Genomic DNA, 15,000 nt, shown 5'->3' with positions numbered 1-15,000 from the left:
CGCACAATAATTTCACCGGATTTGTAAAGCGTGCTCACATTATCATCATCATCGTTATTATTATTATTATTTTTATTATTATCATTATTATTATTACTATTATTATTATTATTATCATTAACATTATTTTCACCATCATTATTATCATCACCCATTATCACTAACATATTTTTATCATTATTACCACAATCATCTTCGTCATTATCAACTTCATCACCATTATCAACATCACCAACATCACCACCACTAGCATCACTTTAAATATTAGTCACCCCTAAAATCACCATGATACACATTTTCTATGACAAATAACCAACCACATCCGCTGAGAGAAAAATAACCATGGATAACTAAACAAAAAATAAATGATTTACTAAACATACGAGTAAATATACAGCAATAGAACAGCAATAAATACACACGCTGTCCCTTATTATAATGTTTAAGCACGTACGATGGATGAAATTAAATATAAAATAGCTACCACGCAGAATTTCGGCTCTTTACATTCAGATATAGCGACAAGGAACGTTCTACTGATAATTTTTTCGTCCGTGTAAAGATAAGTGTAAAATAACCAAACGAGAATAGACGTAAAATGAAATAAAGAGACAGTATTCTTATTCTGATTACTTTTAACATACTCTCGGGAAGGTACCGGAAATTTCAATGGTGTTTTGTTTTCATGATTATAGTAAGTTTAATAATTACTGGGATTTTCAAGAGTGTTTTTTTTTTCTTCTTTTTTTCGTGGTTCTAGTGACAGGTTAAGAGGGATTCTGCATTTCTCAGTCACTTCCTTTCTAGCTATTGTGATTTTCAAGGGGTATTTTTTCATGGTTCAGTTTGCAGTTTAATGATTACTAATACTTTCAAGGGTGTTTTTTCACGATTCTGGTGACAAATTAAGAGGGATTCTGCATCTCTCAATCATTTCGTTACTAGTTACTGGAATTTTCAAGGGATGTTTTCGTGTTTCTAGTGACAGTTTACTATTCAACAAGGATTATGCATCACTAATTAGAAGAGAGAGAGAGAGAGAGAGAGAGAGAGAGAGAGAGAGAGAGAGAGAGAGAGAGAGAGAGAGAGAGAGAGAGAGAGAGAGACTCATGAGAACTAGAAAAAAATCATCGCCATCACTGTAGTCTTTGAAACTGATTACCATGAGAGAGAGAGAGAGAGAGAGAGAGAGAGAGAGAGAGAGAGAGAGAGAGAGAGAGAGAGAGAGAGAGAGAGAGAGAGAGGTAATGCAGTTTTCATTCCACTCCTCCCCCCCTCATTCACCTCGCCGGGAAATCTAGCTAACGTACACTAGTTTTGGCGCAATAACCCCCAAGTACTGGCTGCCTGAATTGTGTGCCTCATATGACTCGGAAACCTGACGTCCTGATTACTGATTCGTTCGTCACCTGCTGGGTCTTCACGCGCCGTCCCTCCCTCCCTCCGACACGCCAAGCCAAGTCAGCTGCTGTAATAACGCGTCCACACATGATTGTGGCTGTTCACTTTTGTCATCCTGGTCTCACATGTTCGCTTTTCAGTTCACAGTGAGTTCGGGAGTTGGTGAATCTGTTGGTGGTGTTGGTGGTGGTGGTGGTGGTATTGTTGGTACTGTTCGTGGTAATATACATTTTCCTTCATCCACTTCATTTATTTTAGGGTCACTTCACTTCTCTTTCACTTCTCTCCAACTTTAATTTATCAGCCTTTCCCTCCTCTATTTTTTCTTTGGTTTTCCTTAGTGATGGTGGTAGTGCTGTTGCTGGTACTATACATATTCGCGGTAATATTCATGCAGTAACTTGTACTAAAGTGATATAGGTAGAAATAGTAGGAGTTGTAGCAGTGATAATGGTAGTAGTAGCAGTAGCAGCAGTATAAGTAATAACAGACACTACTACTACTACTACTACTACTACTACTACTACTACTACCACCACACCTACTACTCTAGTGATCTAGGTGGAAGCCGCCAGGAATGTGAGAAGAGAAAACCGACAGGTAACCGTCAGCAGTTGCAAGTCCTTTAATCTCTTAACTCGCCAGAGATAGAGAAGAGAAAACCGACAGGTAACCGTCAGCAGTTGCAAGTCCTTTAATCTCTTAACTCTTTTTGTTCACCAGCTAAGGTTGTATTTATAGCCACTTGTTAGACTGGTTAAACTCTCTCTACTTTATTTAACAAAAACATGAACATGTACACAAGAAATACTGAACATAAAAAATGATTTACATAAAGATATGGACAAAGAGAGTGAATGTGTGTGTGTATGTCTGTGTGAAGAAAGGAGTAATATGATGTATAGAAAAGACGTGTAACGTATGTGTCGAAAAGCGTGCACAGAATGTGTATGTATAAAAAAATGAGGAAGAAGAGATGAAAGACGAAAAATCTGTGCAGTAGAAAGAGAACGGGAGGCTGAAAACATATAAGAGAAAACGGAGTGCTTGGAGCGGTGACTTGTGTTTACATATTACTGGTTCTGAGAAGCGCGTAAGCTTTAGTGTACCCTGAATATGAGAGAAAATGGGATGTTTCTATGGCTGACTAGATTATTTGCTACATAACTTCCCCCGAGTGAGGAGGCACGACGAACGATACGTGCTGCTTAGCTGTGGCGCGTGGTGCTGAAGGCGTGGCCGGCGATGTCGGGTCGTGAGGTGCCGTCGGGGTGTGCAGGATGTAGGCGGGCTTGACTCGGTCTATGGCTATGACGTCAGAAGAGCCGTTTCTGTTGATGGTGATGTTTTTCCTCGTCCTGCGGAGGACCTCGAAGGGGCCTTCGTAGGGGCGCTGTAGTGGTTTACGGACAGCGTCAACCCTGACGAAGACGTGTGTGCAGTCTTCGAGATCCTGGCTGACGAAGGTCTTGGCGGGGTGCGTGCGAGGTTGCACCGGCTGCAGGCTTCTCATCGACTCCTTAAGACTGCTGGCGAAGTCTTGGACGCTGCAGGGGCCGGCGTCGGGTGAGCTGGTAAGGAGCTCGCCAGGGAGTCGAAGAGTGGTGCCGTATACGAGCTCGGCAGAAGAGTGGTGAAGGTCCTGCTTGAGGGACGTCCGGATGCCGAGGAGGACGAGGGGTAAGGTGGCGTTCCACTTCTCGCGTTGGTCGCTGGAAGCCATCAGTGACGACTTCAGCTGGCGGTGGAAACGTTCCACTGTAGCGTTGGCCTGAGGATGGTAGCTGGCAGTCCTGTATCGTCGAATGCCGAGTAGTGTCATCAGTTTGTTCCAGACACTGGACTCAAACTGGCCGCCGCGGTCAGAAGTGAGGCTGACAGGAACACCGAAGCGTGAGATCCACGTGCTGATAAAGGCACGTGCAACGGTGTCAGTGGAGATGTCAGTCAGTGGTGCAGCTTCTGGCCAGCGAGTGAAGCGGTCGACACAGGTGAGGATGTAGCGGTAGCCGTCGGAGTGAGGAAGAGGGCCAACGAGGTCGATATGGACGTGTTCGAAGCGTGTGGAGACTGGCGTGAAGGTGGCTGTAGGGGAGCGTGTGTGTCGCGTCACCTTGGAGGCCTGACAGGTGGTGCACCTACGTGTCCAGTCTCTCACGTCCTTGTTGATGGCGGTCCAGATGAATCGGGACGTCATCATGTGTTGTGAAGCTCTGATGCCAGGATGTGAGAGGTCGTGCAGCTGACGGAAGAGTGGATACCTGTGCCGTTGAGGCAGGTATGGTCTGACGGTGTTGGTCGAGACGTCAGCGTAGATGTGCACTTGAGTGCCTGGTAGCTGTACTCTCTTCATCTGTAGTGCGGCGTTTTCTTTCAGTTGCTGCAGCTCGGCGTCAGCGGCCTGATCGGCAGCAATGGCGGCGTAATCGATGAGAGAGGTAGATGTGGCACAGATGTTGCGTGACAGGGCATCGGCTGGGGCGTTATCTTCACCTTTCACGTAACGGAGGTCCGTGGTGAACTGAGAGATGAAGTCTACGTGGCGCAGTTGACGTGGTGAGTAGGATGACTTGTTCTTGATGAAGGTGCTCGTCAGCGGCTTGTGGTCAGTGTAGATATGAAACTGACGTCCTTCGACAAAGTACTGGAAGTGCTTCAATGCCTTGTAGATGGCGAGGAGCTCTTTGTCGAAGGCGCTGTACTTCTTCTCGGCAGTGTTGAGTTTCTTGGAGAAGAAGGCGACGGGTTTCCAGGCACCGTCGATGTGTTGCTGTAGCACTGCTCCAACTCCGGTGTCTGAGGCGTCCGTGGCGATGGAAGTAGGGGCGTCTGGGGCAGGGAAACTGAGCGCTGTGGATGTGAGCGCCTTCCGGGCAGCGAGGAAAGCGTCCTCAGCTGCGGGCGTCCAGGCAAGGGTGACGGACTGGCCTCGTTTGGCTGGCTTCACTAAGGCGTAGAGAGGCTGGAGGAGGAGCGCGCATCGGGGAATGAACCTGTTGTAATAGTTCAGCATCCCGAGGAACTGCTTCAACTGGCGCTGAGTTGTGGGCTTCGGGAAATTCTGGATGGCAGTACAGCGACTTGCAGTTGGGGTGAAGCCTGAGGAGGACACAGTGTGGCTGAGGAAGTCGACTGAAGGCACGCCGAACACGGACTTGTCGGCGTTGACCTGGATGCCGTAGTCCTTCAGACGAGTGAAGACTTGCTCGAGGTGTTGGCGATGAGCAGCGTCGTCTGGGCTGGCAACAAGAATGTCATCGACGTAAGTGAAGCAGAACTGCAGTCCTCGCAAAACTTCGTCCATGAAGCGCTGGAATGTTTGAGCAGCGTTCTTGAGACCGAAGGGCATCCTAGTGTATTCATATAGTCCGAAGGGCGTGATTATGGCCGTCTTCGGGATGTCCTCGGGGTTGATGGGGATCTGATGGAAGGCCTTTACGAGGTCGATCCTGGAGAAAATTGTAGAGCCGTGCAGTTGTGAGGAAAACTCCTGAATGTTAGGCACTGGATACCTGTCCATCTCGGTGCGGGAGTTTAGGGCTCTGTAGTCCCCGCAAGGGCGTATGTCACCGTTTTTCTTGGGGACGACGTGAAGCGCAGACGACCAGTTGCTGGAGCTTGGGCGGATGATGCCTTGCTGCATCAGAGACTCAAACTCGGCCCTGACCTGTTTGTAGCGTTCTGGTGCTAAGCGACGAGCCTTGGCGAAAACAGGTGGTCCGGTGGTCTCTATGTAGTGCAGGACGTGATGTTTCACTGGCTGCGTGGCTGAGTATGGCTGTGTTAGTGTTGGGAAACCCTTGAGGATGGCGGCGAAGGGGTTATCTCGGCAGACTGCGGAGATTCCGGTGCTCTCGCCAGGTGCCGTTCGGCCACGGGTCCGCAGGGAAGTGAGACGATCCAGCAGCGTGCCGTGCTTCAAGTCGACTAGGAGGTCGTGGTGGCGTAGGAAATCGGCGCCTAGGATGGGTTGGGTCACAGCTGCCACGTAAAAGGTCCAGTCGAAGGAGCGGCGGAGGTTGAGTTCGAGGTGTAGTGTCTGCCGCGCGTACACAGGGATTTTCGAGGCGTTGGCTGCATAGAGGTGCGTGGTTACAGGCAACCTCTTCTGGCTGTCTGTGGCAGGCAGGACACTGACCTCAGCGCCGGTGTCGACGAGGAACTTAATTCCGGTGCGTCGGTCGTAGACGTGAAGTAGCTGTGACTTGGGCTGGCGGATCGTACGCGCCGTGAACGTCCGCCCGTTTAGTTTGACGCCGGGGTGGTGTTGTAAGTGCAGGGTTGGGTGCACTTAATGGCCTCGCTACCGAACCTGCTGTGGTAGTAGCAGACGCCCGGGGTGCGTGTAGTGCTACGCGACCGAGAGCGGTAGCGAGGGCGTCGAGGTGACGGTGGGCGGCGACGCTGGCGGGTATTTAGCTGTTCCTGCATCGCGCTGACCTGCAGGGCCAGCTGCGACACAATGTGGGTGAGTTGCTGGACGTCTGCTGTGTTAGTGACAGTGGCGACTGAAGACGGTGGCGTTGCCGACGGAACTGTCGACATATAGTCGTCAGCCAGCTGCGCGAGGTCTGGCGCAAGGCGTTTGAGGACGGCTTGCCTGAGGTCGTCGTAGGGATTGTCCGAAGAGGGGGCTTTCGCGATGGCGTCAGAGACTTGCAAGAGGACCTCGGGTGGCAGGAGAGTGCAGGCGTGAGTGAACTGTTTCAAGGCCTCAGTGATGTTGTTTGCCTTGAAGTTCAGCTCCAAGATGGTAAACCACATGTTGGGGTCGTGGCTGTTGAAGGCTGGAGCCCTGAAGGGGGGAGCTGGGGAGGCGGTGTCCGGTGGAGCCATGGCCGTTTCTTGTTGCTGGCGTGCGATGGGGCCTGGTGGCTTGTTATGCGAGTCGTGGAGCAGGGTGTAGTGACGCCTGTCGGCGAGGCGCGGGCTCCTCCGGCGCCAGGTGCCAGTGAGAGGTGGCAAGGGACGCCTGCTGGGCGCCACTGTGCAGTGCTGAGGGTGTGACAGCGATGGTCCTAGGCACGTACTTTACCACACTCGCACTTACGGCTTGGAACGCACTGCCGTGAACGAAGTGTGTAGTCTGTGTGTGTGTGTGTGTGAGTGCGTGTATGTGTAGGTGTTGGTGTCTGGCACACGGGGGTTGGTACGCGCTGATGCACACTAGGGAGTTTTCTAGGGGCAGGGGTTAACACACACAGGGGGAGGGTGGACGACGGGGGAGAGGGGAGGGACGGTCGGGAGCACTAACACTTTGGTGGGGGAACGTTGCAGGGAACGCCGCCCTGTTGTCGAGCGGAAGACGGGAGTACCGGTGCAGGGGGCGCCGCCCTGTTGTAGAGAAGCGAAATCAGGGCCAGTGGGGTCACGGCCGGGTGGCGGTGACCGTGCGTGGTGAGCCGGAGAGGTGTTGCTGCTGCTGTGGTGGTGATGGAGGCTGGGCAGCAGGTGTGGCAGGGGTGGCAGGTGACCAGGCAGCAGGTGGAGTTGGCGCGGTGGGTCACGGCAGCAGGAGAGGGAAGGACCTGGTGGCGGTGGTGAGGCGGCAGGTGAGCGTGGCCTCAGTGGCCTGGGTGGCTGGCGAGGCGTGGTGAGTCACAGCTGCGAGAGAGGGTGGCTGGTGACTGGCGAGGCAGCGGCGGTGACCACGGTTGCTGGGCTGGGTGACGGTGTGTGTGTGTCACGTGGCGGCTGGCCGGGCTGGGTGGCGTCGGTGGGTCACGGCTGGGCCAGGCTGGGTGGCGGTTTGGCCGTGGTGGTCCGTGTCAGGCGGGGGCTGACCTGGGCGAGGTACCTATAGCTGTGGCGACGCTATAGTGCTAAAGAACCTGGGACACAGCATTGGTGGAGCTGGCCACTACGGTCTAACTCCGAGTCACCATTTCTAGTGATCTAGGTGGAAGCCGCCAGGAATGTGAGAAGAGAAAACCGACAGGTAACCGTCAGCAGTTGCAAGTCCTTTAATCTCTTAACTCGCCAGAGATAGAGAAGAGAAAACCGACAGGTAACCGTCAGCAGTTGCAAGTCCTTTAATCTCTTAACTCTTTTTGTTCACCAGCTAAGGTTGTATTTATAGCCACTTGTTAGACTGGTTAAACTCTCTCTACTTTATTTAACAAAAACATGAACATGTACACAAGAAATACTGAACATAAAAAATGATTTACATAAAGATATGGACAAAGAGAGTGAATGTGTGTGTGTATGTCTGTGTGAAGAAAGGAGTAATATGATGTATAGAAAAGACGTGTAACGTATGTGTCGAAAAGCGTGCACAGAATGTGTATGTATAAAAAAATGAGGAAGAAGAGATGAAAGACGAAAAATCTGTGCAGTAGAAAGAGAACGGGAGGCTGAAAACATATAAGAGAAAACGGAGTGCTTGGAGCGGTGACTTGTGTTTACATATTACTGGTTCTGAGAAGCGCGTAAGCTTTAGTGTACCCTGAATATGAGAGAAAATGGGATGTTTCTATGGCTGACTAGATTATTTGCTACACTACTCTCACAACTAGCCCAATTCATCATAACACCCATACATCACCACCATCAAAGAAACATAAGCAGCAACAACACTAAAACCAACGACACCAGCAACAACAACAGTAGCATCAGCAGCAATATTTCAGGCAGCAGCGGCCACCACCTTGGATCACCACCACCACCACCACCACCCAGCCAGTCAGTCCAGCAATCACCCGCGCCGCTTCCCTGATTAAAACTTTTATAATATTGAAACGTGAACCGCACGAGCCGACGATCGGGGCGCCGCAAATTGGATTAGTGATATTAGCATGGCAGCGTTTGTGGAGGAGAAGGAGGAGGAGGAGGAAGAATTATAATGATGCTGGGGAGAAGACAAAGAAAATGGGACAAAGAGGGAATATAGAAAATGGGGAAATTTCCTCGTCACGGACTGCACAAAATGATATTGGGATTAGGCTTTGAATCAGAAGGATAAAGAGGAGGAGGAGGAGGAGGAAGAGGAAGAGGAGGAAGACAAGGGCGAGGAGATCACGTCAGGACGAATCCAAAGTCATGAAAATCAAGAAAAAGAAAAAAAAAAAAGAAATTGAAGTTACTCCTTTGTACTTTTCATTCAACTGCATTTCTCAAAAAAGAAAAAAACGAATAAAGTTGACTTGATAAAAGAATAATGAAGAGATGTATGAAAAAGAATGAGATTAAAAAACAAGGGACGAATCCAAAGCCATAAAATAAAAAAAAGGAAAAAAAATATAAATTGAAAGAATTCCTTTGTACTTTTCATTCAGTCGCTCTTCTAAAAACTCTCTTAAATAGTGAAGATGACCTGAATGAAAAGCAAAATAAAACAAAATAAATGCGTGGCAACCTTCACATCACATTAAAAGTGTCAGACTGCTGCAACCATATAGAGCAGAGAACACTGTAGAGGCGTACCTGTTGGAAAATAAATATAGTGGGGAAATGAAGAGAACAGTGCATACATTTCTGATAATAAGAGAGAGAGAGAAAGAAAAAAAAAGGAAAAACAAAGAGGAAAACAGAAGACCCACACAATGAGAAGGGGCGTGTCAGTGCGTGGCGCTCTAAAGGCAACACTCCCGACCAGCAACTCAACACATTAGTCAGCTGTTCTGGAAAGCCCAAGTGTGTTCATGTTGCAAGCAGAACACCGCAGCTTCAGCTATGCACTGTTTCATTTATCTGTCGTAAAGAAGTAGCACAAAATTATGGATGAACATTGGGTGAAAAAGAGGCAAAATAAATAGATGGATGAAAAATAGGTGAAAAAAAAAATAGAAAAAAAAAAGAAAAACAACTAAGAATAAAAAGAAACACACACACACACACACACACACACACACACACACACACACACACACACACCACAAGGGGCATGCGGTACAGAGGCATATATCACGACTATTGATTGCTGGAATTGGATAGGACTGGAATATTCTGTGCTAGACTGGAATGGACTGGAGTGCTCTAGGATAGATTGGAATGGACTGAAATGCTGTGGGCTAGATTGGAATGAACTGGAATACTGTGGCCTGGACTGGAATGCTCTGGGCTAGATTGGAAAGGACTGGAATATTCTAGACTGGATTGGAATGGACTGAAATGAAATGCTCTGGGCAAGGCTGGAATGGACTGAAATGCTCTAGGCAAGACTGAAACAGGCTGGAATGCTCTGAAATAGACTGGAATGGACTGGAATGCTTTGGGGTGGATTGGAATGGACTGTACTGGACTGCACTTGAACGGAATGAATCGGGCTGGAATGAAGCGGATTGGACTGAACTAAACTGAACGGGATATGGATTTGGACTGAACTGTGCTGGACTGGAATGGACTGGACTCCGCCAAAAGACTTTCCAGGAACCTCTAGGCAGCGAGTAGCCACCGCAGCAATCCAACACGCCGCCACAGACGTCCCGGCGGTCCATCCCAACGCGGCAGCAGCTCAGGGCGAGATCCAGAGACTGATGTGGGTGATACGCGTGGTGGCGATGATTGGGTCAACGTGGTACCAATAGTAGCCACGGGTGATGGGGGTGGCGTTGCGGGCCACCTGCTCCACGTAGGACTCCACGCCCCATGCGATCAGCGTGCCGGGGACGTAGAAGAAGGCGTACAGGTTAGACTCTTCGGTGTAAATATTCTGGCGGCTGACGAAGGGCGCGAACCACCCGTTGCCAGCGTCGCCGGTCACGAAGGTCTGCACCGTGAGGTACGTGCCGCTGAACTTCGCTCCGGAGAACTCCGCTTGGCGCGTCATGTCCGTGTACGTAAGCACCACCAGCATTCGGAACGTGGCCGTGGTGTGATCCGGGAACAGCGGGGCAGTGGTGCCGCCACTCCACACCAGCTGCCACTCATTCTGGCAGGTGGCGGGCAGAGGAGCGGCTGTAAGACTGAACACGATGCTTACGGTGCCCACTACTAGGGGTTCCAGGGTCCAGCAGGAGGTGGAACACTCTTCACACAGCTCGCCCTTGCAGTTGGGGCGTCCACACGTGTGACAGCTGGCGGAGGCGCGGCAGGAGGCAAGGCAGGTGGTACCTGCGTCTGGCGCATCCGCGGCCTTCACCTCGTACGTGATGAGTCCTGAGGGAGGCACAGGAGTGAGGCAGGCTGGTTGAGGCACAAAAAGGGGCTGAGGCAGGCTTGGAGGAGGCACGGGAGGGTGGGGGGGGGGGCAGGGTATGGGACACGAAAATCAGGATGGGGGAGGCACGGAAAGGGGCTGATGCAAGGTGGGGAAGGCACGGGAGGAGGGTGAGGCAGGCTGTGGGAGGCACGGGAATCAGGCTGGAGGAGGCACGGGAGTGGGCTGAGGCAGGCTGGAGGAGGCACGGGAGGGGGGGCTGAGGCAAACTGGTGTGGGGGCAAGGAAAGGGTCTGAGGTAGGCTGGGGGGACACGGGGAGGGGCTGAGGCAGGCTGGGGGGGGCACGGGATGGAGATGAAGCAGGCTGAGGGAGGCACCGGAGGGGGCAGAGTCAGGCTGGGGGAAGCACAAGAGGAGGGTGAGATAGGCTAGGGGAAGCACAGGAGGAGGGTGAGGCAGGCTGGGGGACACCGGAGGGGGGTGAGGCAGGCTGGGGGAGGCACGGGAGGGGGCCGAAGCAGGCTGGAGTAGGCTCGGGAGGGGGCTGAGGTAGGCTGGGGGAGACAGGGGAGTGGGTGGAGCAACCTGGGGGAGGCACGGGAAGGGAGGGTGAGACAGTCTGGTCGGGGGACAAGAGAGGGGTCTGAGGCAGGCTGGGGGGACACGGGAGGGGGCTGAGGTGGGACGTGTGCGGCGCAAAAAAGAATTAAGGCAGCTTCACGTGGCGGGACAGTGAACACACACACACACACACACACACCTGGGACGCTGATGAGGGAATGCGTTGGATTGGCGCACCTGTCGTGTCTGGACAAGTAGCACAGGTTTTGTGACGAGTACATGATGAAGGTAACGCACCCAGGGGCGGCCAGACAGGCTTTCATGCACTCCAGAAGCGCCTGCCCGCCGTCTGGGGGCTCTGCGTGAGGCGATGAGGCAGAGGAAGGCAGAATATTAAAAGGAAAGGTACAGGTGTGAATGTCAAGGCAGGTAAAGTAGGTTAATGCACAGGTAATACAAGTACAGGGTTTCTTTTTTATTCTCTTGAGGGAGTGGCAGCTTCTGTGAGCCAGTCAGAGGAAGGCAGAATATCAAAGGTAAGGTGCAAGTGTGACTGTCAGAGCAGGCAAGGTAGGTTAATACATACAAGTACATGGTTCAGGAGAGACGTTTTAAGACACTCGTAATTCTGGATATTCTTTTTAATTCTCTCTCGGGAATGGCATCTTGAGCGGGCCAGTCACAGGAAGGCAGGGCATTACAGGTGAATGTACAGGTGTGAGTGTCAGGGGAGGTTAGGTAGTTTGATATTCAGGTACAGGTGTCAAGGTTTCAAGACACTATTCATAATTTTGAATATTCTACTGAACTATTCTCCCTTGGGACTGACATCTTTAGCGAGCCTTTCCTTTTTCCCATCTTCTTGTTGTCCTTGATCAGAACATAGAAAAAATATATAAAAATAAAAATAAAATAGTTATGGGCAAAGTGAAGGAAAGCCGAGAGAATCAAGGTACAGAGAGAAACTAACTAAATCAAAGCAAAATGAAGATGGCGAGAGAAACTTTAACTAAATCAAAGCAAAATCAATGTGCAGAAAGAAACTTCAATTATTCCTCAGCAGAATCCCGCACGCTCATCTTAACAAAAGGTAAGTGAAGGGAGGAAAGCAGAGGGCGATGCAGATACGAAAGGCGAAGTATAAAGGTGCAGGGAAGGGAGAGAGTAAGAGAGACAAAGTTGTATAGGGAGAAAGCGTGATAAAATATGCAGAGGGACATAAGGGAGATGGATAAAAGGGGATAAAGGTAGAAATGGAGAAAAACCAGAGCTGAGGCAGAAAGGAGTTCACAGAAAAAAAAAGACAAAACAAAATGAATGAAAACTAAGCAAAACGCGACAAATACTAGAATAATTAAAAAAGGGAACACAAAAGTCAAGATTAACAGAGTAAAAAAAAAGAAAAGCTGGAAAGACGAAACACAACAACAATAAAAAATACACAAAAATAGAATAAAAAAACAAGGGAAACCGAACGGACGAACTAATGAATAATAAAAGAAGTCAACGAGGGGGAGAGAAAATCAGAAGTGAGAAAAATAAGTAAAAAGAAAAAAAAAAGAGAGATATGGAGGCTAAGAGGGAGCGGACGACCATGCATGATGAAGAAGAGGGGAGGAAGAGGGGAGGAAAGAAGGAGGAATAGGCGAGTCTGGTAAGGATGACGTGATGAGGTGAAACAAGCAAGTCAAACGGTAGAGAAATTTATACAGGCTGAAGAGAAACAAGGTCAGAAAAACAGAGAGTTAGTCAATCATATTTCTACAAGTGATAATAGATATAAAAGGACATTGAATTATCCAAAGTGACATTGATGTAAGTGAAGTCGGTTGTAAAAGAACATACAGTTACAAAAAGGGAGATTTATACAAGTAAGATAGAGGGAAATAGATATATACAGTGATATTCATACAAGTAATGTCGGGTATAGGGGGTCATACAGGTATACAAGGTGATATTTATACAGGTAAGGCAGATATTAGAGTACACACATGTATATAGAGGGAAATTTATTCAGGTAAGGTGAGTAAAGAACAGAGTGGTATACAGACTGATATTTATACAGGTAAAGACACGCATATGGGGAAAATCTTACAGTTACACAATCGTACAGGTAAGGACAGGTACATAAGTGAATAAAGGTATAAATAATGTTATTTTTTTACAGGTAAGATCCACCTCTGTTGTCTTTTGTATTCCTTTGAAATCCTCCGTAAAATTTTGTAATCTTGTTCAAAAACCTTCCTAATTCCTTTGAAAATCTTTGTAATGCTTTGTGTACGTCTGTGATCTTTTGTAACCTTTTGTAACTTTAAAAATTCTTATCTTTAAAATCTTTTATATTTTTTGTAATCCTAAGAAAATCTTTTGTAATCTTTTAAAACCATTTGTTATCTTTTTCAGTCCCTAGAAAACCTTTTGTAATCTTTTAAAACCTTTTATAACCTTTTAAAATATTTTGTAATCCCTTGGAACTTTTTATAATCTCTTAAAAACCTTTTTGTAATCTTTTAAAAACCTTTTGCGACCTTTTAAAATATTTTGTAATCCTTTGGAACTTTTTTGCAATCTCTTAAAAATCTTTTATCTTTTAAAGTCCTTTCAAATTTTTTTAAAACCTTTAGTAATCTTTCAAAATCTATTGTATTTTTTTTGCAATCCTTTGGAAACTTTTGTGTTATTTTTAAAATGGTTGTAGTCTTTTATAACCTTGCGTAATCATTTGAAAAAAAATCCTTTTGTAATTCATTTTAAAACAACCTTCCCTGATATTAAATCCTTCAGTAATTTATTTGAAAAACCTTCCTGAAATTTGGTTACCTTATGCAAACCTTTACAACAAACAGAGGTGCTTTGGAAATGAACGCGACAAGAGCAAACAAGGAAAGAGTGTACGTATGTAATTACAAGCTCGTGACTCCTCCTCCTCCAGCAGCAGCAGCAGCAACAGCAGAGGCAGCAAACATGGCAGCAAATAAATTAAAATAAAGACTAAGAGAAGCACGAATAAAAAAGAAAACATAATATTTATTCGTAAAGATAAATTTGCGTGTTCCCACAAAGAGTAATTATGGATAAAAGAAGAAGGAAGGGGAGAGAGAGAGAGAGAGAGAGAGAGAGAGAGAGGAGAGAGAGAGAGAGAGTAGAGATGAGAGAGAGAGAGAGAGAGAGAGAGAGAGAGAGAGAGAGAGAGATAGAGAGAGAGAGAGCAAAACAGAAAGAGAAAGAGAGATAGATATAATTAGCATGATGAGAGAGAAAGACGGAAGGGAAAATAAAGATGGCAGAATTAGTGATGTAGTTACGCAAGAATTAAATGAGAGCTGGGTTGAAAAATTTCCACCCACGCTGCGTCACTGTCTCGTCTGGTGCTTGATATGTTGTCTGGGTGGGGTGAGTGGGTGGCTGTGTGGGTGAGGGAGGGAGGGATGGAATGAGTGAAAAGGGAAGGAAAGGAGGGAGGGAGTGAAGGAGGGAATATGTAAGTGAGTGGAGAAGGGGTGAAAGGAATCTGTGAGTGGGTCGATAAGTGAAAGAGGGAAGGTAACAGGAGGAAGGGAGGGAATGACTGAAGGAGAAGGGATGAGGGCGAGGAAAAACAGCGTATGTGAGTGAGTAAGGGAGAGAAAATGTGAGGGATAGGGAGAATGAGTGAGCAGATGAGTGAGTGGAGTGAGTGAGTGAGTGAGTAAGTTCATCAGTCAATCAGTAGACAGAAAAGAAGTGAAGGACTGAATAAGTGAAGACTGACTAACTAACTGACTGACTGACTGACTGACTGACTGACTGACTGATTCGTGAGCAAGTGAATGAGTACTTGAGTGAATGAGAGACAAATTTGCAGAATGTAGAATTGAAATGTAGCAAAGATTCGGAAGAGAGAGAGAAAGAGAGAGAGAGAGAGAGAGAGAGAGAGAGAGAGAGAGAGAGAGAGAG

The 15,000-nt window shown here is 48.1% G+C and overlaps 1 protein-coding gene across 1 annotated transcript in view; it reads right to left on the bottom strand.

Moving 5' to 3' along the window:
• Window positions 1-7,907: 7,907 nt before the first annotated feature.
• Window positions 7,908-15,000, bottom strand: part of LOC135112135 (uncharacterized) — an 11,269-nt gene continuing 4,176 nt past the window's right edge. Inside the window, exons 2-3 of the mRNA XM_064026164.1 lie at window positions 11,264-11,422; window positions 7,908-10,500 (exon numbers count right to left, since the gene is read on the bottom strand). Coding sequence (XP_063882234.1) covers window positions 9,857-10,500; window positions 11,264-11,422 — 803 coding nt within the window. The 3' untranslated portion in view covers window positions 7,908-9,856. The remainder of the gene's footprint in view (window positions 10,501-11,263; window positions 11,423-15,000) is intronic.

This window comes from Scylla paramamosain, chromosome 23, assembly GCF_035594125.1.
Source record: "Scylla paramamosain isolate STU-SP2022 chromosome 23, ASM3559412v1, whole genome shotgun sequence".
Taxonomy (NCBI): Eukaryota; Metazoa; Arthropoda; class Malacostraca; order Decapoda; family Portunidae; genus Scylla; species Scylla paramamosain.
Note: the sequence above shows the minus strand (reverse complement) of the source record. Positions and strands in the feature narration are given on the sequence as shown.